Source organism: Andrena cerasifolii, chromosome 3, assembly GCF_050908995.1.
Source record: "Andrena cerasifolii isolate SP2316 chromosome 3, iyAndCera1_principal, whole genome shotgun sequence".
Lineage (NCBI taxonomy): Eukaryota > Metazoa > Arthropoda > Insecta > Hymenoptera > Andrenidae > Andrena > Andrena cerasifolii.
The window spans coordinates 14075092-14097827 of NC_135120.1; the positions used below are offsets into that span (position 1 = coordinate 14075092).

General features: G+C 44.7%; 3 protein-coding genes across 5 annotated transcripts; 2 read left to right on the forward strand and 1 right to left on the reverse strand.

Annotated features, from left to right (window-relative positions):
- Nucleotides 1–1188: 1188 nt before the first annotated feature.
- Tim8 (translocase of inner membrane 8) lies at nucleotides 1189–2055 on the forward strand. The gene is made up of 2 exons (XM_076809264.1): nucleotides 1189–1454; nucleotides 1815–2055. The coding sequence occupies exons 1-2, from the start codon at nucleotides 1338–1340 to the stop codon at nucleotides 1986–1988; spliced, it is 291 nt and encodes a 96-aa protein (XP_076665379.1). The 5' UTR covers nucleotides 1189–1337; the 3' UTR covers nucleotides 1989–2055.
- Nucleotides 2056–2134: 79 nt separating this feature from the next.
- Ufsp2 (UFM1 specific peptidase 2) lies at nucleotides 2135–5699 on the reverse strand. Its single transcript, XM_076809258.1, has 10 exons — nucleotides 5362–5699; nucleotides 5064–5279; nucleotides 4761–4988; nucleotides 4515–4682; nucleotides 4344–4437; nucleotides 3981–4241; nucleotides 3750–3896; nucleotides 3546–3681; nucleotides 3105–3358; nucleotides 2135–3030 (listed from the first exon to the last, which is right to left on the reverse strand). Exons 1-10 carry the CDS (start codon nucleotides 5398–5400, stop codon nucleotides 2819–2821), a joined length of 1755 nt encoding a protein of 584 aa, XP_076665373.1. The 5' UTR covers nucleotides 5401–5699; the 3' UTR covers nucleotides 2135–2818.
- Nucleotides 5700–5837: 138 nt separating this feature from the next.
- Nucleotides 5838–22679, forward strand: LOC143367447 (tyrosine-protein kinase CSK). Of its 3 annotated transcripts, none has more exons than XM_076809262.1 (8): nucleotides 5838–6015; nucleotides 8348–8390; nucleotides 17205–17588; nucleotides 18122–18775; nucleotides 18867–19062; nucleotides 19302–19385; nucleotides 19466–19558; nucleotides 19646–22679. In XM_076809262.1, exons 3-8 carry the CDS (start codon nucleotides 17233–17235, stop codon nucleotides 19739–19741), a joined length of 1479 nt encoding a protein of 492 aa, XP_076665377.1. In that variant the 5' UTR covers nucleotides 5838–6015; nucleotides 8348–8390; nucleotides 17205–17232; the 3' UTR covers nucleotides 19742–22679. The 3 variants fall into 3 exon arrangements, with proteins under 3 accessions (XP_076665377.1, XP_076665376.1, XP_076665374.1); XM_076809259.1 differs by having other exon boundaries at nucleotides 5840–6015; nucleotides 19299–19385; XM_076809261.1 differs by lacking the exon at nucleotides 8348–8390 and having other exon boundaries at nucleotides 5839–6015; nucleotides 19299–19385.
- The last annotated feature ends 57 nt before the right edge of the window (nucleotides 22680–22736 follow it).

Sequence of the window (22736 nt, forward strand, 5' to 3'; positions counted from 1 at the left end):
GCAGTGTTGATCCATTGACGCATCGGCGTGTGTGCGGCACACCACTGCGCATTTATGGGGACCCGCGCGAACGGCCGGGGCTTGTGCCAGAAATGGCGCGATTCTGCCTGTTACGATCACTAAAGTCGTGTATTAATGAATCTGATGAAACTAAAAACGCGAGTCACGTACACTTTCTTTTAACACGCTTCTCCTGCATGTACTTACTGTTCGATAATGGCACGATGACGCTATGGTACTTTTATTAGCGTTGTATTTATATGCGTATCGGTTGTAGAAGATAAATTAATGTAAATTAAAGTTGTGCTGTTACTTGATGCAATGGAAAATTTCAGAAAATTTAGATCCTAACCAGCGCCCAGATACGTCGCAATTTGTGCCATAAATATAATTATATCTCCAATCATGCTTGAAATTTGAAATATATACATCGCATGGTAGACGGAATAGTTAAACTGTTGTGGAATATAGATAGATCTAGATTAAAAATAAAAAAGCGTTAATCTGAATATAGATTGGTAAATGCGGTCAAGCCATTGGGCTGCTATGGTAGAAAGTTGAAGACAATTATAGATTTGCAGTTCTTGAAAGTAGGAACAAGACGAATTATAGTGTAATTAGCTGAGAATTAACTGTGGTAAAAGAGGAATAGCATTATTAGCATTTAATAGGTATTTAACAAGTTTCGGTTTTTACTACCCCGAGAGGAAATTATTATTTTGTAGCATCTAAGATTCTCATTACATCTGTATTCTGTACTTATACACTTCTTTAAGTATACATTAGTTACCTGAAGATTACGCGAATTCTTATCTAGAATCATAATAATTTCTAACGCGTAGAAATCAGTGCACGGCAACCGTTTTAATATGTTCATTAAGTAAGAAAAGTCGGTAGTACATACTTTCACTGTCAACGATCTGTCGTATGCAAGTTACTCGTAGTACCATTTACGAACAGTGCCGTAAGGTCGCCATTGCATCCATTAATTTGTGTGGAAAAGCATTCATTATATTTCAGATTTACTTACCTATTTATATGTGAGATTTTATAGTATCTCGCGATGTAATGAAATATTAAATTCTTCGTGTGAACATGTAGTAACCAATAATACATCGTGGTTGGTAGCTATGAAGAATTAAGAATAAGTTTGCTTGTATTGTGTGACTTTCTAGTGTATGCCTACGATTCCCACGAATAAGAATAAATAGTATGCGGTGATTATCAGTAGTAGTAGCCATACCAACTGATAGTGACCACGTGTGTGCGGGAAGAGTACCCTATCAATCTCGAAAAATAATATTGCACACATTTTTTGAAAATTACAAGAATAAGACATGTCCGACCTGTTCAATAGTAGCTCCAGCTTCCAAGATGATAAATCCAAAGATATGGACACTGAACTACAAGAGTTTCTTGTGGCCGAAAAGCAAAAAGCACAATTTCAAGCCCAGGTGAAATATTTTTTATAAAATAAATCCAAAATGAATACGTATCATTCAGTTCGAAATAAATTCTAAATGAATAGATATTGTCCAGTTCGTAAAACTTTTCAAGCAATTTAGAGTTTATTACAACATGTCAAAGAGGTTATCTTCATATTTTTTTTCTATGTGCATATCCATGTACTGTTTCTAAGTTAATATCCTCCAATTAAAAAATTCTGTATTAGATTTGTCCTGTGCGCTTGATTTTACAATGTTATAGAAGCAGTTGCATCATTTGAGAATGCGTAGATAGACGATTAAACATTCAGAAGCGATATTTTCATTGTCAATCGAGTTCCATAACAGTTTTTCTCCATACATTTTTAGATTCATGAATTCAACGACTTTTGTTGGGAGAAATGTGTCGATAAACCAGGAAGTAAATTGGACAGTCGGACGGAAACGTGTTTGCACAATTGCGTTGATAGGTTCATAGATGTTTCCCTTTTAATTACCAATCGTTTTGCACAACTTCTACAAAAGAGTGCAGGAAGTATGTAGAGTCTTATTAATAAACTAATTGTGTTGTTGTTATAGACCATGAGAAATAAAATAATTTTTTATTTCATTTGCGTATGCGTAATGCAGAGGCTTTGTAATGTATAAAATGGAAAAGAGAAAACTATTCGATGCGAGAGAAGTAAGAGTTTTGTTTCCTTCAACAAAATTATTCTTCAAAATTTATTTATGCAAAAAATCCAATTTATATGTTACACTTTACAAAATATACACCTGAACTTATATTTAGTTGTAAAACTTTTTAATCCTTCAGGGAATTGTATAGAGATGTAGCACGTTATAACATTGATGTCACAATAAATACATTCTCGGTTCCATGAATGTTACTTGCTTTTTAATTATACTTACATTAGAGTTTTGTGATAAGTTGGCAATGTAAGTCATTGCAAACGTAAATGCATTTGATTTTATATAAATTAGAAATCCATATAAAAGAAGTTCAGTAAAGAATAATCAACGTTAAAATAGCAACATAGAAAATTGGAATGAAGATTCAATTTGTTTCTAATATTAAATAAAATACTTCTCGTCAACTCTGATCCTAGGAATTTATGAAAAATGCATATGCTATGCAATTAGTTTTAGCTATACAACAAATTCAGTAAAATCATAATTATGTACATTATGCACATAATTCTGAATAGCAACTCTTCGCTGCAATAAATGTATGACGAAATGTGATATTTGATAGCTGCAATATCCATGGTAACTTATCTTGCGTATGTAGTAGTAGACATTTCATTTCACGAGTATTTCTGAACACTACCAAAGTGATTTTATACAATGTTCTTTAAAATTACAATTTAACATGATCAAATGCACAATGGCCTCTGTGGAAGACACATGTTGTAAAATGCATCTTTTTTCCAAAAAGCTTTGGTTTTCCACCCACACCAACCTTTGTTTATTATGGTGGGTAAATGTTCCGGACCTGTGTAATGTGGATCCAAGATTAAGAATTTCGTGTCCCCGCTAATCTCGTCATAGCTGACCCCTAAAATTGTATGAGCCAACACTCCGCCCCCTAGAACATGTTTAAGACTCAAGCTACTATGAGCAAACATACCTTGTCTTTCACTGAAAAGAGAAATTACATACCAATCATCACCGGTGTACCCTGAGTTTGAAAATGATGTAATAGGCTCGTAGCTAACGTCGATACTTCTTCACCTGTAGATGCGCATAGCACTTTAACACTGACATCTAAAAGACTCTCTAGTACAAACCCTACTTCCGTAGAGCCAATCCACTGTTTACTATTAATGAAATTTGAGGGTTTGTCTCCTATATCAACTAAACACTTTTGTATTGTACAATGAGAAGGTACAGGTACCTCGGTGTAGCCTTGTAATCTGTGAACAACGAAAGTTTTCTAATGTCACATATACCTCGTGGAGAAAGTACCACTTCCTAAGCACCTTTCAGCCGGATAAAACGAGGCAGTTGAGGCATCAACTATATTACAAAGTTGAAAGGCACTTAGGAGGAAAGATCTTCGCTGCCGGGTATGCGTGGTCAATCGGAATGATTCAACATTACCTGTACCATGAGATGATAGTTTGCAGAGACCTGTAGGCACATCCCCAGCCGTTGTCATCGAAATCATCTTGCATATAATGATGATACGCATATAAGCCTTGCACAATTCCCGTTTGTCGAGTGGTATTTACTGCATCTATTAAGAAATTGATAACGATATATAAAACTACTAAGTTGCTCTAACGTGCAATACGAAGTACGTACCATCGTTTTGTGAAATTGCTTCATGAGGATTTATGAGTATATCACTCGTTTGTGAATCGTTATAAAATTTCACAGCGTTCCCATGGCGGAAGTGAGGTCTAGTCATACCTAATCCTAAGATTCTGTGTAACTCGTCACGGTATGGCACTGAAGTGAAACACATTAAATTCGTGTAGAAAACCGTTTCAGTACTGTACGCGACGCATAAGAGACAAAGTAAAGGAATCTTACTTGTTTCTCTGTCTGTACAATCGTTTGGATAGACTACTGTAAGTAAATGCCCGAAACCATGGGGTTTGAAATGCATGGGTATAGGCAGTTTTATAGACAGTTCAGAATTCTTAAGCTGATCCATAAAACACTTTTCTATTAACTTAATATTTCGACACATGGATTCTACTAATATTCCATACAAGTCTGCTGAATACATTTTCAGATTGACGAATGATAACGTATCAATAGATAAATTACATTCCAAACTGTCAAACGGTCCTATGTTATAAACATTTTTTCATTAGGGTATTATAAGCGTATACTCGGAAAGCATAGTATATCTAATTTCTATGTACACATAATATTGTAATGGAAATTTACGTTTTACGTATTGGAGCACTGGGGCGTATTTAGTCCGTTCTTCGGAAAGGCTATCTGCAGACATTTTTAAAAGTATATTGGCACTCACGGCGTCCTGTTAAATTTAGTAAAGTGAGTATATTTTCTAGAGCAGTAAAAAGTAGAAAGCACGATAAAAGTGTTTAAAAGTACCACAACTCCAGCAGGTCGTATAATGCCCTTTTTTACAATCGTAGTGCCTTCGTAATAGTCATACATGTCTAACAGTTTTCTCAAACATATATCCCTGAAATTATTTTCATGATTGAAGAGGAAAGCGTTCTTCGCTGGAAAGTGAATTCCTATCTTCCCTGATGCGATCTGTAAACGAATTCCTTTGTTATTTCGCAGGTTTAGTGGTAGCTCTCCAAGGCTCTTAATAAGATACTGATAACTTACATCTTTTCTTAATTCTTCTAACGCTTCTATCACATTACCATTCTGAGTGACCAGTGGCATAGTTCCCCTTAATCTAATGTACAGAAATTCTCTATGAATGTCACCTTCGTTAATGGCTGTGACATCGTTAGCAGCTTCGAGCTTTTGGTGAATGTAAAAATATGATTCTATCTTTAAATCGTGATGGGAGTACTTTAATAGCAAGGGGTTGTCCGTGATGTCGATGTCCTAAACAATTTCAAATAAACGTGTCAGAGCAAGATAGTCACGCGTTCCTCCGCTTATAAACACACGTAATCTCACTTGAAAAGTATCGGGAAGCTTTTCCTCGCATTCGCCGACGTGTAAAATACCACAGAGATATATTTCTGCAGGCATGTGCAATTGTAACGTCGTATGATTTATATTGGCTTCTTCATCGTTGCCTAAATTCACGCTAAATGTTAATACTGTTAACGTATTATTGTACATAACGCCGTACAGGTGGCCTGTCACATTATCCTCTATGCCTTTTAATCGCTGAAAAATGAATGCTTCTCGGTTACACCATGTTCATTTGCGTACGAAAACCGTACGAAATTCAAAAACACGTAGCAATTACCTCGTTAATGTTAGATAAAATTCGCAATCGAGGCGCCATTTCAGCGATCTAATTATAAACTACCTCTTTTTACATAAATTTGTCCCAGATCAAAAGTACACCATCGCCATATGGCAAGGTTTAACTAAATAAAAATGCGCATTACACTAAAGTTGTTGAACCGAAAACTATATGAAACTTAACCAACCATCCATATACACGCACGCGACCCACGTACGAGGACATATGGCAATTTATTTATATCGGGCACAACATTTAAAGACCGATGGCAGGACATCATTCGCGATTGAACATAAGAAAATGACGTAGAAGGACGTCGCCGGCAAGTCCGGTCGAATTTTCGAACACATCCACCTGTCGGTTTCGATGGAAACATCACTAACACGATTCTGCAACGTTGGTACCGCAAGATTCACTAGCGGCCTGTCGTGGATTAACTTCAAGCCCCTGGCATCTCTCGTAGATCAAGATGTTCTTCGCTCGGGGTCGTGTGTAGTAAAATGGCCGCTCGACCAAAGTGAGTGTGACGTTTCGCGAGGCGATTGTATCGTTGTTTCATGTGGTTTCTACGAATATTCGTTCATGTGACATAGTGTTATTGTGCTTCCTGTGTCCAGCCGCAGGCCAGTCAGGGAAATTGGTGTATACGACAAGGTGAGTGCCGAATTTCAGGCGTATTTCGCGCGCAGGATGAAACTGTTGCGGTGCTGTTACACGCGTTAAAACATTCCCAATCCTGTCGTTCCGAGATACTCACTTCGCTCGAGATGACACGGCGGATTGACAGAAACTCGACTGTTTCTTTATTTACAGGCAACCACACTCCCAATTGCGCGAGCGGCTCGGTTCGATCGGAGATTACATTTTGAGTTGTTACTCTCTTCCTCTCTCTCCCCCTCCCCCTCTTTCTTCCTCTCCCCCCTCTCTCTATTGCAAGTCAAAAGTGGGCGTTATTTAAATGACACACGCAGTTGCATTCTAAACCCACCGAATGACAGAGAAACGTTTTCCGCCTGTTTCTTAGTATCCCATATCGATTCGGTGACACTATCGCTGCTTCCTTTTCGGCACGTACAATTCCGCAGGAACTATCGCATGAACGCAGCACAGACCCCGGTCTTCGATTCGTTGCACGGGGATTTTCGAGGTTACCGAGTGCCCACCGGGCTGCCCTGCGCGTCTCAGTTTCGAAATTGATCCTCGTTATTTGCTCGCACGCCGCCGCGCCGGTAGAATTAATGTCTTTTCGCTGTGACACATTATGTAATGTATGCAGAGCTTTATCGCTGATCATCGCGACAGAGCGAAAGGATTTGTTACACCGAGCCTTGGCGTACATCGCGATCAAGCATGCGACCGTAATTGTAGTTATGCAACGCACCGTACGAACGAGATACAGCATTTCACGTCGAGTCTCCGTGCTTGGCCGTAGACTAGAGCCGCGTTTCAAAACGCATATTTCATTCCTAACGATACCCTCGACGACCCGCCTCAAGTGCGCCGAGTACCATCGCGGTGAAACCGAAACGAGTATCATCGAGACGAGTGCGAGATCGTTGGTGAACGCTCAAACGCCGAAAAAAGGGGGCTACGCTTCTGTCGCGTAAATCGGCCGTCGAATTGCAGGAGAGCGTTCCTCAAAGCCCCATTGGCACGTCCGTTCCAGCCGGCTGACGATGATGTTCGGAGCCGCGTTGATGGCGCACACGTGTCCTTCGCATTCCAAATTTCCCGCCACGGTTTTTCCAACCTTTTCCACTCGTCCGCCCGGTTCACCCTACATTTCCCATGTGCCATCTGTCCAAGGCCTCGCCGCGAGTGATTAATACGCTTCCGAGGCGAGAGAAATAGCTCATGCGAACTCGAGCCATTAGCAATCGGCTAATTATACGGTTAACGAACGGTGCTAGGCATCCTCGTCGGATAATTCAGTCACAATGCTTAATTGTACGCGCCGGCAAATGGGTCGCTCTTCCTCTGGATATTTTTCCACGTGGCAGCCGCGGATGTGCTCGCCTAGAGGCAGGGAAACCGCGAATTCGCGGTCGGAGCTAGCTACGATTCTCTCACGCGTGTTTTTCCCCTAATTAATTGGACTCCGCGCGGAGCTCGGAAGAGGCAGAGCGAGAGGGAATGACCGCAACCTTGCGGTTGAACGTTACGAGACGGTGGCGCGGTCATTGATCAAACGATATCGGCTCGATCGTTCCGTATTGCAAAAACCGATGACAAAGTTAAGCGTCGTTCGATCAAGTTTTTTTTTTTATTCAAACGCACGTGATTTCAAGCGGCTACTAATGATCACTTATTGACTGGTTACACCAACGAGTGACTCATACTTGATTAGCATTGTTACGCAAATGATCCGCATACATCAAATTTTAATCGGCATACTGACGGATCGGAGAAAAATTTTCGTGTTTTTCACCGCAAGAGATTAGTTAAGGAAATCTTGTTTTCGACGGTACTATTTACTATGTCGCGAGGCGAACCCGCGCATCTGTTCAGCTTCAGCTGCACGGTTAATTACCGAGGACGGCTTTTTTACCTGCAGTCGCATCGCAGGTGTTAAAAATATATTATGTGCTTTTAAATGACACGAAAAAGTGCTTGTTGCTCCTTGCGACGGCCGTGGCTATTTTCGCTCCGTTCGGTATTTTAATTAACAATTGAGCGTCTCGGTGAAACGCACAGGGTCCCGTCCATAGTTAGTCTCATTAAATTCGTTGCGACACGCACGCTTCCCACTTTTCTTCGCTATTTAAGAACGCGAGCGTTAGTCAGCGGCTGCAATTTTTCTCCGCCTTTTTCTGCAAGTTTCTAAAAAGGAATTTCACGATGACGTGACGGGATTCGAAAACTCCTTTCCCTCCACGCAGCGGCACGATATTTGCCTATTTCTGCCGATTCGTTCGCCCGTTATTTTTAATATCCAGCCACTGATAAATACGGCGAAATAACGTGCCCGATCTTACGGCTGTTTCAGAGGGACACATACCCGAAGGATGGACAATCAATCTGAAGTATAGGTAACGTATCCAAGCATTCCCCTCGATTACACTTCTGTAGAGCAGTAAATTTTGCCACCTCGGCACATAAATCTTGCGCATTCTCGCCGCGCAGAACTTAGCAGCCTCCTCAAGATCGCTCGTGGCTACAAATTATCAAACAGATCTCGAGAAAGTGTAAATAATGGCAAAGAATACATCATCGATCGGTGAAAGTAGCTAGCGTATTCCACGACGAATATACCCACCGATTCATGACTTAAACTGGCATATTCCGCTCTGCAGAACGACCCACCGAAGTTCTGCAGAGCGCCGAGAAACTTTGAGGGACGTAAGTAGATGTTAATTAATTCGAAAAGTCGAGGTCATTTAACTGTGCCATTAATTACGCCGAAGAGAAGCGATAAATCTACTTTACATCTTAAGGTTGAAACATTAAGCTTTTGCGGCATCGCTCGTTATTGCACGGTCTATGCATCGAGCATGCCATCTTGGCCGCTAAAGGCGTCCAAAGTTTCCGCTGAATTTATTCCGTAGGAATACAAGCTCCCCGGTCTCGCGACAGTCGTTACTTTGCCCCCAGAATCAGTCTGTCTTCGATTAAAATAAGATTCACCGTGCAGAACGCGTCGCATCCCTCCGAGCGTGCTCATTGATCGATCGTACTCCGTATTCCCGATCGACCACAGCGAGCTTGGTTGTTCGTTATCGCGAGGCTCGGCGTATTTTAATATCGGGCCTCATTAGTGAAATTTAATGACTTGCTGCCTCGCGATTCCAGAAATTGCTCCCACCACGTATAATTACACTGCCCGGACAATGGGCCCCTTTTACAAACAGTGCACGCTTTATAAGCAAGCATCGCGTCGCAGCGTCGCCGATGTTGCGCGCTCCAAGGGCCAGGATTCGCGACGCGGGGGTGCCTATGTACGGCGAGTCTTTCTCCGTCATTCCATTTCGATCCCCCTCCCCTTTCTGCCGCGCAGCTTGATTAATCTTCAAAGCTTCGCGCGTCGTCGGCCGGCGACAGATATTTTTCTGGGTCGCGTCATACTTTCTTCGCTGCGCGAGACCAAGTTTGCGCGCCGTTGCCTTCGAGACGCGCGATACAGCCTCGTCTCCTGTGAATCGTGCCGCGCATCTACCATCGCGGGGACACTCGTTGGAAATGTAGAGTTCTAGGTGAAGACTATTAACGCGATCAGCGTTGTAGGACGGTGCAGGCTATTCCAGGTTTCTAGGTAGAATCTCGAGGCGCGTTTCGGAGCGAAGCCTAGGCCTCCTCCTGTTATTCATCAGCTTCCGATCCACCGGCTTGCTAGCTTTGCTCGTCACCTCGCCCGCCCCTTCGATCCGTCTCCACCGTTGCTCTCTGGAGGCGACGTATCGTTCCGCCTCCCGGGGAAAAAGCGTCGCCGTTCCGCGAGGCAAGAAATGGTAAACGCGCGCGAGCATCGCGGTAACGCCAGATGGAAAACGTCGGGTCACGGTACAGTAACGTGTACTGTTAAAGAGGAACACAGCGCGGAGCAAATCTGTCGAGAGCGTGCTCTTTGCTCCGTCCCGCGCTTCTTCCTTTTCTTTCTCTCACGGGTGGCTTCTTCCCTCGCGTGCCGCGTATATTAATAGCAGCTCGGTTACGTGACATCGGCGCGAGCTGGCTTTGCATAAATTACGTTAAAACGGGGGCGATGAGCTTGGAGAATATCGTCCTTCATCCCCTGCACGATCCACCCCGCGTTCGATCGACGAAAACTACTTGCTGCGTCGATGAAATCGACGAATAGGTAGTTGAGTACGGAGTCCCATGGAAACGCGCGGCTCCTTTCACCGAGCTGATTTTCCAAATGGCTGGGTCCTCTCTCGTGAAACCGATTTCGCTGGTCTCGCGGCACGAGACGCTGCGTGCCCGAACAACAGGGTGCAGGTGCTCGGTGCCCTTCGCCCGTGACATCGCGAAGCTTTCCAGTCCTGGAATTAGCAACGGGCTAGTCAGGGATTCTTGCCGATTTCTGAACCCCATTGTATACTTAACGCAGCGCACGTTTCGTTCCCGACATTCTTCCCAGCAACCACTCCCTCTTCCCTTTTGTAAACGGCAGGTCTTTGAAGATTCGAGCGAGCAATTTGGGGGTGCACGAATCCACAAACGCGGGGCAGCAGTTTCTGCACCGCAATAACGAACAATAGCAAGATTCTATCGCTTCTCAAATAAACAACTCTATTTTCGATAGGTACATCAATGCACTTTCCACCACATAGCTCGGAAAATACGGTGAATTGAAGGATTCGAATGGGGAGTTTTGCGAATGTCTAGGGTCCTTCAAGGTCCACTCCTCGTTCGGTCCAATTTAAGGGGTTAAGTTCGGTTAAATTCTTGTCACTTAGAAATAAATTCCCAAAGATGCGATATTTCGTTAGCTGGCCAGAGTGGTCTAACCCCTTAAGGAGACTGGGCAGTCGAAAAATCGAGAGACTTTCGGATATGTATGCATAACTTCGGAAAAACAATAGTTTTTTAACTGAAACTTTTTTCTTAAGTAGTTCATAATACTATGTAAAGATAGTAAAAAGAACGGGAAATCTCCACCAAGCCGTTGGCTTGTAAAAAAATCCACAAATGCACACATTTTCCGAGGGTTCAAACGGGTATACCCCCTTAACGTACCTTCCCAAACAAATCCCATTCGTATCGCTCTGTGTAACCCCAACTTCCCTCGAAGCGAGGCGACCGTCCGAGTTTCCCAACGTGGGCCTCGCGCTCTAACATCGCCGCGAAAGCGACAGTGCCAAGTGAATCCTCCAGCTGCCGAGTCAAATACAACCGAGCAATTAGTCTAGTGAATAGTAGAAAAGACGGAAGTTTCGCTGAATGATTCGCGGTAGAATTGCGCTCGACGCGATAAACCGGGCGTCTACTCCCCTCGCCGTTGCAACGGCGCTCTCGTTCTCGATTACTATAATTAATACAGGTTTCCCCGCGGTACGCCGTGTACGAGCCGATGATAATAAGTTCTCATTATCAGCAATTAGAGATTCAATTAGTAGGCGGGTTCGCACGCCGCGATGCGCGCCGCGCTCGGCCGCGGATCCAACGGAATCGCATTTTGCAGCCGTTTGTCACTCTGCACCGATGCTTGCACCAGCGCGAGCAATGCGCGCCCGGTTCCTCCATTTTTTCCTCTTTTTTCATTCCCGTCGCTTGATATCTTTAGACGCGCGGAATGGAGCGAGCCACTTTTGCGGTTTCCCTTGCAGCAGGGAATAAGCCTCGAATTTCTTGGGGCCGTGGCTCGGCTGCACCCGATTTATTCGCGTTACGTGTAGGTTCGGTAACGGAGGAGTCCAGTGGATTTACTGGGTGGCGTGGAGTATCTTCCATAAGAAGTACCTATCACCGGCGAATTCAGCGGGCAGAGACAATGATCCACAGCGCTCGCTCGCGCAAACCTTTGTTCCCCGTTTCGATTGGAATTGACGCGGTAAGGGTTTGATCGAGCTTTCCGAAGCGCTCTGTACGGGTACTCTATCGCGCGTTCACACTTCTGGCTTGCCACTTAATATCGATACTCGTTTAATTGAGCCATTCGAACGCGTTTTGTTCGCCGTGTATGCCCATTAAACGCGACAGGCGCGAACTGGTTCACCGCAAGCGCGCTCGCGTATCGGATTAACCGGCACAAAGCTTCTCTAGCGCTTTATTGGCCGTAACAAAGGATTATAGGCTGGCATTTTGCGCGGATGCGCATAAACAGGCACCCGTCGACAGGTCGACCCGAGCGAGTATATCGCCTCGCCTCGTTTAAAATCGCGTGTCGCGAAAATCCCCAGGCAAAGCGTGTGCACTCGCAAGCGTATCGCGTTTGCGCGATCATTTTCTCTCGACTTCCGCTCGCCTCTGCGCTTTTCCACGCGTAAGTATACGTGTACCTACGTGCTACGTGTCACGCTCCACGTGATAAAAGTTCCCGAGGTGGTTATTGCGCGTGCCGCGCTCTTTTCATTGAAATTCAATTGCGACTACGAAGCCGAACGGTTCGTCGGTGATGGAAACTATGCACAATAGCACAGGCATCCAAGGGGTGCAAGAAGGTATCGAATAATTCGTTTATCGTACAGTCGAGTAGCTTTTCCTGGTGACCGTCGGTATGCCACCTGCCCCCGCCGATTCGTGCAGCCATCGTCCCCGAATTTCCGTTCGCCCGCGCTAATTACCATGGCTAACAAGGAACAGCTGTCTGGGACAGGGCTTTGGGAGCCGGCTACCGCGGAAGCACTCGGGATCTTGTGAGAAATTCGCGAGGGTTTCGGGTAGCTAGTCACGGATTTGCATGGGCAATGCTTCACTCTTCTCACGCGTAATATGCTGCCACGAGAATTCACGAGTTTCTAGGACGTCTGTTTTTTCGGGGGCACAAGGCGCCGGGAAAGTGATGGTCACGTACGTGTATTAAGCTGGCGTAGCCATTTGAAAAGGCCGACGCAAAATTAATACGATATTTTTTACCTATTTATTTGCTAATTATTTGCCAAAGAATTAATTTCTTTGCTCCAGCCGTTTTCGAGAAACAATGGCTACGCTACCGTAATATTAAGCTGGCCTAGCCACTTATTGTATCACTGTGCCTAAGAAAGATATCGATCCCATTCTTGCGGCATATTTTTTTGCTAATTCTTTGCTCTCAATCCACCGAATATTAATTTTTTTGCTGCAGTCACAAAGGCACGACACGTGGCTATGCTACATTAACGCTGTTCTAGCGCGATCATCGCTTCTCGAAAATGACTGCAACAAAAAAATTAATATTCGCTGGATTAAGAGCAAATAATTAGCAAAAAGATATGCCGCAAAGACAGCTTCGATATCTTTGTTACGTACTGTGATACAGCATGTGGCTACGTTAGCTTAATATTACGGTAGCATAGCCACAGTTTCTCGAAAACGGCTGGGGCAAAAAAATTAATATTCAGTGGATTAAGAGCAATAAATTAGCAAAAAATATGCTGCAAGAATGGGATTGATATCTTTCTTAGGTACAGTGATACAATAAGTAGCTAGCCCAGCTTAATATTACGGTAGCATAGCCACAGTTTCTCGAAAACGGCTGGAGCAAAGAAATTAATTCTTTGGCAAATAATTAGCAAATAAATAGGTAAAAAATATCGTATTAATTTGCGATGGCCTTTTCAAATGGCTACGCCAGCTTAATATACGTTGGCCACGTTGCAAGTTTCGTCATAATTCCTGAATATGCTCTCGGAGAGCGATGGAGGACGAGACGTAAGGTTACTTTTATACGTACGATGGAAAGCAGCACACGAATAGACTTCATTGAACGGCGGGTGGTGTTTGGAAAGGAAGAACGGAGCGTTCACCTACGAAGAGTGTCCCCAAGCCTTAGGGCCTAATGGAATACTAAATTAAACAGAAGGTGGAGGACAGTCTGGGAGAAAGTTTTATTCGGAATTCGTAAAGTTAAGGACGGTAGCAGCCCGGTGGCCATTCATACTTGCGCAACGAGCATTCTCGAATTAGTATGTCCGACTGCAACTATATATTTTCGCGTGACATAACGTATGTACGTACTCGTCATAGACACCGGCCAAGGATAAACTCCAGTTGAATTATTCAATATTTCGCGTTACGTACTTCCAAACGGACGCCCCGCGTCGTGCGCGCATTTTCCCTGGAAAGAGTTTCCACCACGGTCTTGCCGATCGTGTCGCGAGAAACTCGTGTCGCAGAAACTGCTGCCGAAGTAACGTTTAATTGAAAACCAGCGAGGCCCGCTTACCGCGACGACGAGGTTTTAACTTGTAACTTGAGAATTGCTGAGTTGCTAGCTTGTAAAGCACCAGCGTCACAGTTTTTGCTTTGACCGAGGAGTCTATGCGCTCTTCGTTATCCTGCTCAGAATAAAGAAACTGCACCGAGCAAGCTTTATCGTTTGCCATTCCTTTTCCATTCTGTACCCCGGAGAAATATACTTCTGCAGAGCTGTGCGCGAGAGACTCCTTCTGCCCCGAGCTCCCGCTGCAAGCTAGTAAACCGCGAAAAAACACGGGGATTAAGGACGCGGCGAGCCCTCGAGTGCCCGAAGGAAACCAGACGTCCGTTGGTCGCGCCGGCATCGAGAAGCGGATTCATCCGTTTCCCGTGCGTTTTGAAAATGTACGGGCGTGATTCATCTTTCATGCATGTCCGCCTATCGGTCTTAGTGCATTATAATGCGGACTGTATGAACGGGCAGCGTGTACGCGTCGGAACAATGGCCACTTAAACTAACTGCCTTATTAAATGCTCACCTTAGTCCGCGGATGCGCGATTAAATATGGTGCGTATCGTCTGTGTACACTGCCGTTCGCTTTGCTTCATAACTTTCAATAGGGGGACGCTTTTCTGGCTGGCCGCCTCGCGCAGAAATAGGTACATTGACGTTGGAAGAACGCTCGTGAATCTGGGCGCGAACCATTTCGTTGCTGGGGAATTAGATTTGCGGTGGCATGTGGAGGAGACGTAGTAACGAATAGTTACTTCCAGGGGCGGATTTTGAGATTCGGCGCCCCTAAACTGACGAGCGTCTGCCGCCCTTGCCGCGAAATAGTATGAAATATTTTAATTTAAAAGAGTCGAGATAATTTTGAAATTAATTAAATATTGCAACTCGCGCATTAGTTGGTGCTGATTCGCTACATGAGAAAAAGTGAATTGTTTTTATAGTTGTCGAAAGCTTCTGTGTTTAAAACTGTTGCAATTTCTTTCGCCTAAAATTGGATCCTCCCCAAAATTTATCGCTCCCTCAAATTTGCCGCTCCAAAAATTTTCCGCTCCCTAAAATTTAATACTCCCCAATATTTGATGCTCTCCAACATTTTCCGCCTCCTAAAATTGGATGCTCCCCAAAAGTTATCGCTCCCCGAAATTGACCACTCCCATGCAGCCTACTTAAGGGGACCTTCCGGTTAGAGCCCCCAAAAATCGGTTATCTTTAGGAATTAATTAAAGGAAAACTACTACATATAATTTAATGGGACCTTCTGCATTGTATTAAGGATGTCTTAAGTTATAGAAATATATTTTTTGGTTTATAATTAATCATTGCAGACGGCACTGGGGAGTCGTTAAAGTCAAGGTGTCAAAAAATTGATCCAAATTGGTGGGACCTGTATCTCCAAAACTTATTATCCGATTCGACTGAAACTTTTCTTATTTCGAAGAATATACTTCTGGCTAGGGGGAAAACCACAAAAAATTACAAAAATTACATTTTTTTTTAGAAAATAACGACACTTGAAGTTTGTAATCACTTTTTCCCTATAGTTTTCATGCTTTCAACGCCTTAGAAAATTATAAATTCTCAATTTTTGTAATTTTTCTGGTTTCCTCGCTAGCCAGAAGTATATTCGTCAAAATAAAAAAATTTCAATCGATTCGGATAATAACTTTTGGAGATACAGGTCCCACCGTTTTGAGAACACTGTTTCGAGAAAAACGATTTTTAAAGTTTTACGTGGGCGCCGAGTGGCCGGTTGTTACCCATGCATTTGCCGCTACTCAAATGCCTATAACTTCGGGAATTTTACGAATTTCAACAAATCCTTTTAAACACGTATTCCTCGAAGAACATTCGAAAAATGAAATAAAAAAAAATCGATTTTTAGACCGGAACCTCCCCTTAATCTCTACCCAAATTCGCCCCTGGTCATTTCCATTTGTCTGCCTCGATCTTTTGGACGCGTTGACCTTTCGAGGAGGCACTCAATTTGGAGTACGTTACCGGTGACTTTAGTGTCTCGTATTCGAGGAGGTGCATATTTAATTCGGAGCGAACCGAATGATTTTACCGCGCCAAGAGGCCCTAAATTGCGCTCCCAAGACGAGGGTCTTACTAAGTGGCTGTTGAGCAGATGATTCGATTGTGCAACACGTGTCGGATGGCGTTTCATCTGTCGAAGATAGCGCTTGTAATTGAAACCTATCAGGAATGTTTTGGCAGCGCGTTTGCTGAAAGACCGCGCATCAGATATCTGGTTTCTGGCGCGACGACGATAAAGATCCACTACGTCGTGGGGGACTTGGTCCTGCGAGCATGTGGTTCCGCCGTTGATTTTGCCTTTGAGATAGATACGCGATAGCCGTGCCTCTTTCTCTCCCCGTTCGTATCGGTTGACGATACGTCTCGCGTTAACGTACGATCGCAGACGAGCGCGCATCATTTCGCATAAGCGCGTTACGTTCGATTAGCATTGATTCGAAAGTGCGCCAATACCCTGATGAATCCTTATGTAAGCAGATAGGTCTCTGGGATTTCAAGATTCTTCTACAAGCCCATCTATCACTTACCTCGCGACTTAGCTACGCAAATATCGTTCATCTAGCAGAAGCAGGACTGCAAAATGTGCTGAAACGGGTTCTGTTCATTCCGCGTTTGAAGATTAACTATACTTCGATCGAGATGTCGAAGAGTAATTATAGTCAGGACAACATGAATTGCCTGCTGAAGGCCACGGATCGTGAGAGGCACCCCCCGCCCCAAAACCACTCGGTCATCCTTATCATTTTATCTCCCGCCTGTTTGCCCCGCCTCCATCGCTACATCTGATCCACGGGAAGCGCACACCTACTGTATTTAGCATGATTTACAGCCGAGAATATGACCTCGCACGAATTGTTCGCAATTGAGCGTCTTCCAGTCTTTAATCCCTAGCCACTTTTAAAACCCCCGCCGAAGGCAGTCAGACACGGCGGCGATGTGAACGTGTAGATCGGCGGGAGAGCGAAGAGATTAAAAGTGGGGGCGAAGGGGGTAACTAAGGAGCTGTTGTCGGTTGCAGGTTCGCAAAGGCCACCGCGGGAGTTGCGATGCCAACGTATCACAATGCGGGTGGCGGATACCCGAATGTGTCAGCGCCAGCGCGACAAGCGAAGCTCGACGGCAATCAGAATCACCATACGATCCCCTCAAACGTAACGTCCCATCCCCTCATACAAAATAGCACACAGCACAACGTTCCTTCCAACTTGTCTGCAAGTAACATTCCGTCCCATCCAGTGTCACCGACAATGACCACGCATTCGAACGTCACCGCTCCGAATATAACCAGTCACATGAACGCCGGCTCGCCGCCGGTAATCCTCACCGCCAACCTTACGAATCCTAGCAATCCTGCTGCGCTACCGGTGAATCCGAGGCACGAGGTCAAACTGAACGCTATGCCGTACGTATTCGTTCTTTGCACGCGTAGATAAACCTCCGGACATAAGCTCGAAGTAATTAGGGGATTCGTTGGGAGAGGCGCGCCGCTCGGCGTTTATCGTTCGGTTAAGTTAAAAGCAGGCTGCTCGGAGAGGTTGAATACGTGGAACGTTCCAAACGCCTTATTTTCTCGCGCGATAAAGTATCATGCACTCTAAAGGCTGGTGTACCTAATAGACGAAGAAGGTGGGGGGGGGGTTCGAGAAGAAACCGTTCGCTTCCAGGCGAGAAATGGTATAATCAGCGGGGGGTTGCCTTTCTCAAAAGAGGTTGCCGTTGATTTTCGACATTCCGAAGGCGTGATCACTGAGTCTCGGTTTCGATGTACGCGCATGCTTGCCCAGTCGTTTAAGCGTGCCACTCGGTAGAATTTCGTCGCCTATCCCCTAATCGTTTCGAGCAGCTCGACCAAGCACGCACACTGCTTGGTTCTTTTCCACTTTCCATCCGCCGCGACCACCGCGCGGCCCGATCCAATCGATCGTCGTGTTGCAGATGGTTCCACGGGAAGATATCCCGGGAAACTGCGGAGAGATTGTTGCGGCCGCGAGAGGACGGCCTGTTCCTAGTCCGGGAGTCGACCAACTTCCCCGGCGACTACACGCTCTGCGTGTGCTACCAGGGCCGTGTACAGCACTACAGGGTCAAGTACAAGAACAATCAGCTGACGATAGACGACGAGGAGTTTTTCGAGAACCTCGCGCTGCTGGTGGAGCACTACGAGCAGGACGCGGACGGGCTGTCCACGCAGCTGACCAAGTCCCTGCCCAAACAGGGCAAGCAGGACTTCTGCGTGGACCCGAAGGCGTTCATGGAGGCCGGCTGGGTGATACAGACCCACGAGCTCGAGTTGAGGGAGTGTATCGGTAAAGGGGAGTTCGGGGACGTGCTGCTGGGCGTCTACAGAGGCGAGAGGGTCGCCGTGAAGATGCTCAAGGACAACAGCGAGGCGGCCCAGAGGTTTCTGGCCGAGGCGAGCCTGATGACGTCGCTGATTCACGACAACCTGGTGAAGCTGCTCGGCCTCGTCTTCAATAACCAACACATGTACCTGGTCACGGAGTATATGAGCAAGGGATCCCTGGTGGATTACTTGAGGTCGCGGGGGAGGTTACACGTCTCCAAGAAGGATCAGATCAACTTCGCCTAGTACGTAGCCGGAGAGAACTTATCGTTCGCCCGTCGTTACCCCCGTTCGGCTGTGGGCCTCTAAACCGCTCCTGTTCCCGTTCTCTTGCAGCGACACGTGCGCCGGCATGGCGTATCTCGAGTCCCGGCACGTAGTGCACAGAGATCTGGCCGCGCGAAACGTTCTCGTCACGGAGGATAACTCTGCCAAAGTGTCCGACTTCGGCCTGGCGCGGGACGAGAATTTCTCCCTCGAAGGCGGCAAGCTGCCCATCAAATGGACTGCACCAGAGGCTTTAAAGCAGAATGTAAATACGAGCTTAGAACCTCCGATCGCGAAACCATCGGGCTCGAATTCGCGGGCGCAACCGGGCGCGAATGAACCGTTGACAGTGATTCGGAATCGATCCTGTGGAACAGGAGGAAACGCGGCAGGTGAAAATGTACCTGCGGTGTTCCATGAGTTCGAGCCCTTTTGTTTCGTCGAACAAAGTACGCACGTAGTGCGACACGCGCGAACGTAAGTTGAAATGTTCGTTTTCAGAAGTTTTCAAATAAGTCTGATATGTGGAGTTTTGGGATACTGCTGTGGGAAATCTATTCCTTTGGACGTGTACCATATCCACGAATCGTGAGTAACATTCGCCTTTCTTCCTCCCGCGTTTCGCCCAGCTCTGGATAACAGCTGTCCCCCGTTTGCCCTGATTTCAGCCATTAGCGGACGTTGTGAAATGCGTGGAAAAAGGCTACAAAATGGAGCCACCGGATGGTTGTCCGCACGAGGTTTATGATATTATGAGACAAGTAAGCACGCCACACTGGCCACGTTACGATCGTAATTGCGCCTCTGCGTTATCGTTAATTGAACGTCCGTTCCTGTTTCTGTTCCAGGCATGGGACTTACAACCTGAGAAGCGACCTACCTTTTACGATATAAAGCTAGTGCTGGGTCAGCTGAAAGCTGAATACACCAAAGGTGTGAATTAAAAGCAAGGAACGTTACTTATTACTCTTAGGCTCGATGTAGAAGAAGAGGACCGAGAACGGGATTAGTGTTCTCGAGTCGATACGTTTTTCATTTCCCTTTGAATCAGGGGGCGAAGGTAGTGGCTCCGAAACACTTGCTGATTGTACATTTTTGTTTTTCTTTCTATTGTACAAAAATAGTGTCCGCGCCGCTTATATTTATTGTTACTCCGCAATTTTCTTTCCTTCTGTTCTCATTCCGTACGAAAATCGTTTGCACACAAATTAACACCTACGTCGATCGTGCCTTTGGCCAAGTTGGAGCTCAACTTGTACACCCGAAATTCAGGTAGGGCTGGAGAAATGAATTCAGAGTTCGATGATTATTTCTTTCGCAGTCGCGACACTTGTCCATTACTTAATTGCATTTGCAGTCACGTCTATCTTGACGAGGACTGCACGGGCAGGCGAACGCCGCCGCAACGCGCGCGGCTTTTAAATCGCGCTCGGTCGTTGCTACGACACGGGAAATGTTCTCCAGGTGTGTGAGAAGCGCCTTACATAGAACTGAATTAAATGAAACGCGGAATAATTAGTCTCTACGAATACTATACAATAATCTTTTGGACTTAAGCATGTAAGGTTGGATATCAGGATTTTTTCACTACGCACGTAAACAATAGGAAGAGGAAGAGAAAAAGAGGAAACTAGATATTTTTACTGGTTCGATAGATCCATCGTACGTTTCCGTGAGGTTGCAACTATTGTAGAGTGACAAGTACTTGTTAGTGGTATAAGTTCTTTAATCAAAGATTCGTCGTAGGAAGTATTAATTTTTAACTAAATTATTGCAACCGTTATAAATGATTATTTAAGTTGTCCCTCCGCGAGATATTTGAACTATATATTATAAATATATATATATATACATAGTAGTGTAAATGTATCCCTGTAAATACTTTTTGTACATATCTGACTATCAAGGAAAGAAAGAATTAATATTTCGAGTATGCAGTTGATGTTGGTTGGAGAGAAGAATTTAAAGGTGGATTGTCCATAATGTTTGTTTTTAGTTGTAAGGTTGATTTAATTTGCACGGCGATCGAATGTCCATAACAGAAATGCAACCGCGTAACGCAACGATAGAGTGAGCTCGGATATTGTGTATTTAAATGGTAATGAAATTATTTTAGTGTCTCGGGTTATTGCATCTATCTTCTTGTAACATAGGAACCGCCACTTATTTAATACATTTCACCCAACGGTTATAACGGACTAATAAATAATATTTATTCATAGACGGGGGGTAAGATGTTTTCGAATGGGATGGAGAAGCGATAAAAACTAATACTCTAAGATAAACTATCCTGGTTATCGGAAGGCGAGAAATTGGTGTAGACGAGCATTGGAAATCATCGACGGGGTCCGTGTGTATAATTGTGTACACAGCGCAGAGACATGTGAGAAAAATTTCAACCGAAACGTACTCAGTTCCTCGCATTTGTTAATTGTTTTCAATAGTATCCGACAGAAGGGCCGTCGTGACTGAATGAAGCTTCGTAGCGATAATTTAACGATAATCGACTCTGTTACGTAGTGAATACGCGTGTCTAGATTGAAAGGTAGCAGATAGCTGTATTAGTATATAGTCTATTTATAAGCCGATACAAGTCCGTTTATAACCTCGATAGTATGTAATATAATATATATGGCCCTAATCAGTACCTAACGTTTTCGACGATATCATCGACCCGCGTTCTTGCGTTACGATGTCCCCACGATTCGCGTGTAAAAGCCACGCTCGTGGATATTCACCCTAGACTGCCATCCAATATGGATTGTCGACGCTGTCCATGCTTCTCTCTCTTTACGTTTCTTTGTCTTTCCTCTTTTGGTTTGTACTTCTCGCGTTTCTCATGCTAAATATCGGAACCCTCATCTCCATTGTACCCTTGCCAACGGCATCCGTATCACAGTGTGACGTGGCAATGTTAACTTCATCGTATTGTATCCCGTGTAACTAAACGTATGCACACGCGAGTCTTTGTTACACATAAACGGCGCGTTAGTCCTCTGAATGTGACCAGTGTGTTGAATTCGTTTATTTTTTACTCACGATATAAATTTATTAGCTTGTAAGAAATCTAATATATACGTGTATATTGAATAAAAAGATCACACACGGTAACCATCAATCGATGCGAGTTTTACTATGGCAGGCTCAAATTTAATTGATCGCGCGAAGCCGCCTCACGAGGCTCCCTCCCGCCGCACTGTTCCGCGCCGTCTTTTCGCCCTGCATTGCGCTCACCTCGTCCCAGAGACAGAAAGGGTAACGACTAGGTAGTAAAACAGAGTCATGCTATTTTTCAATGAGAATTAAAATTTGTTGGACCTCCACTGTATCTCATCAACCTGGCTATAGTTCAGGCAATTAGCGAAATTACAAAAGAGAGGACCTTTACGGTCGGGAAGCGGCCAATGAAATTTGAGCCCGCGATAGCTACATAGTCTACGAGTGTATCCGAATTGAAGATGTTCGAAAGGTTCGTTTGTGTCCAGAGAAGAATGAATGCTACTAAAGGAATGCGCGCGAGAAGAGTTAATTAAGGTGTTAATTAAGGGCTCTTCCGTTTTGGCCTCCGAAACAAACCTTGTACGATTCCCAGAGTGTTCAGAGATGTACGAGAGTGTTCGACTGTATGGTCGCGTTGTTACTACGCTACAATTCTAAAGATTCTCAGTAGACAGCTATTAGGGAGTAAACTGGTTCATCGGCCAGGTCTAGCTACAGTTAACGAGACGAATTAACGGGTTAACAAAGGTGTAAGAAGGTAACGCTGCATTTGCTCACCGATTGTAATTATTTCCGGCTACAGATGAGACAAATGTTTATTGCTCGTGTACCCGACGATGTTTTTTGAAAAGACTATTGATATTATACAAATATACACCGAGAGTTTTGCGTTGTAGTTATTATTATTGAAGTGGATCCCCCAAAGACGAGCCAGCGATT

What these genes read in the sequence shown, in the direction of transcription:
- Tim8 (XM_076809264.1), top strand. Translation starts at nt 1,338, where the DNA reads ATGTCCGACCTGTTCAATAGTAGCTCCAGCTTCCAAGATGATAAATCC. An exon ending in AAGCACAATTTCAAGCCCAG is followed by an intron (nt 1,455 to 1,814) that starts GTGAAATATTTT and finishes ATACATTTTTAG; the next exon opens with ATTCATGAATTCAACGACTT.
- Ufsp2 (XM_076809258.1), bottom strand. Translation starts at nt 5,400, where the DNA reads ATGGCGCCTCGATTGCGAATTTTATCTAACATTAACGAG. An exon ending in TACGACCTGCTGGAGTTGTG is followed by an intron (nt 4,438 to 4,514) that starts GTACTTTTAAAC and finishes TAAATTTAACAG; the next exon opens with GACGCCGTGAGTGCCAATAT. An exon ending in AGTGCTCCAATACGTAAAAC is followed by an intron (nt 4,242 to 4,343) that starts GTAAATTTCCAT and finishes TTTATAACATAG; the next exon opens with GACCGTTTGACAGTTTGGAA.
- LOC143367447 (XM_076809261.1), top strand. Translation starts at nt 17,233, where the DNA reads ATGCCAACGTATCACAATGCGGGTGGCGGATACCCGAATGTGTCAGCG. An exon ending in GATCAGATCAACTTCGCCTA is followed by an intron (nt 18,776 to 18,866) that starts GTACGTAGCCGG and finishes GTTCTCTTGCAG; the next exon opens with CGACACGTGCGCCGGCATGG. An exon ending in CAGAGGCTTTAAAGCAGAAT is followed by an intron (nt 19,063 to 19,298) that starts GTAAATACGAGC and finishes GTTCGTTTTCAG; the next exon opens with AAGTTTTCAAATAAGTCTGA.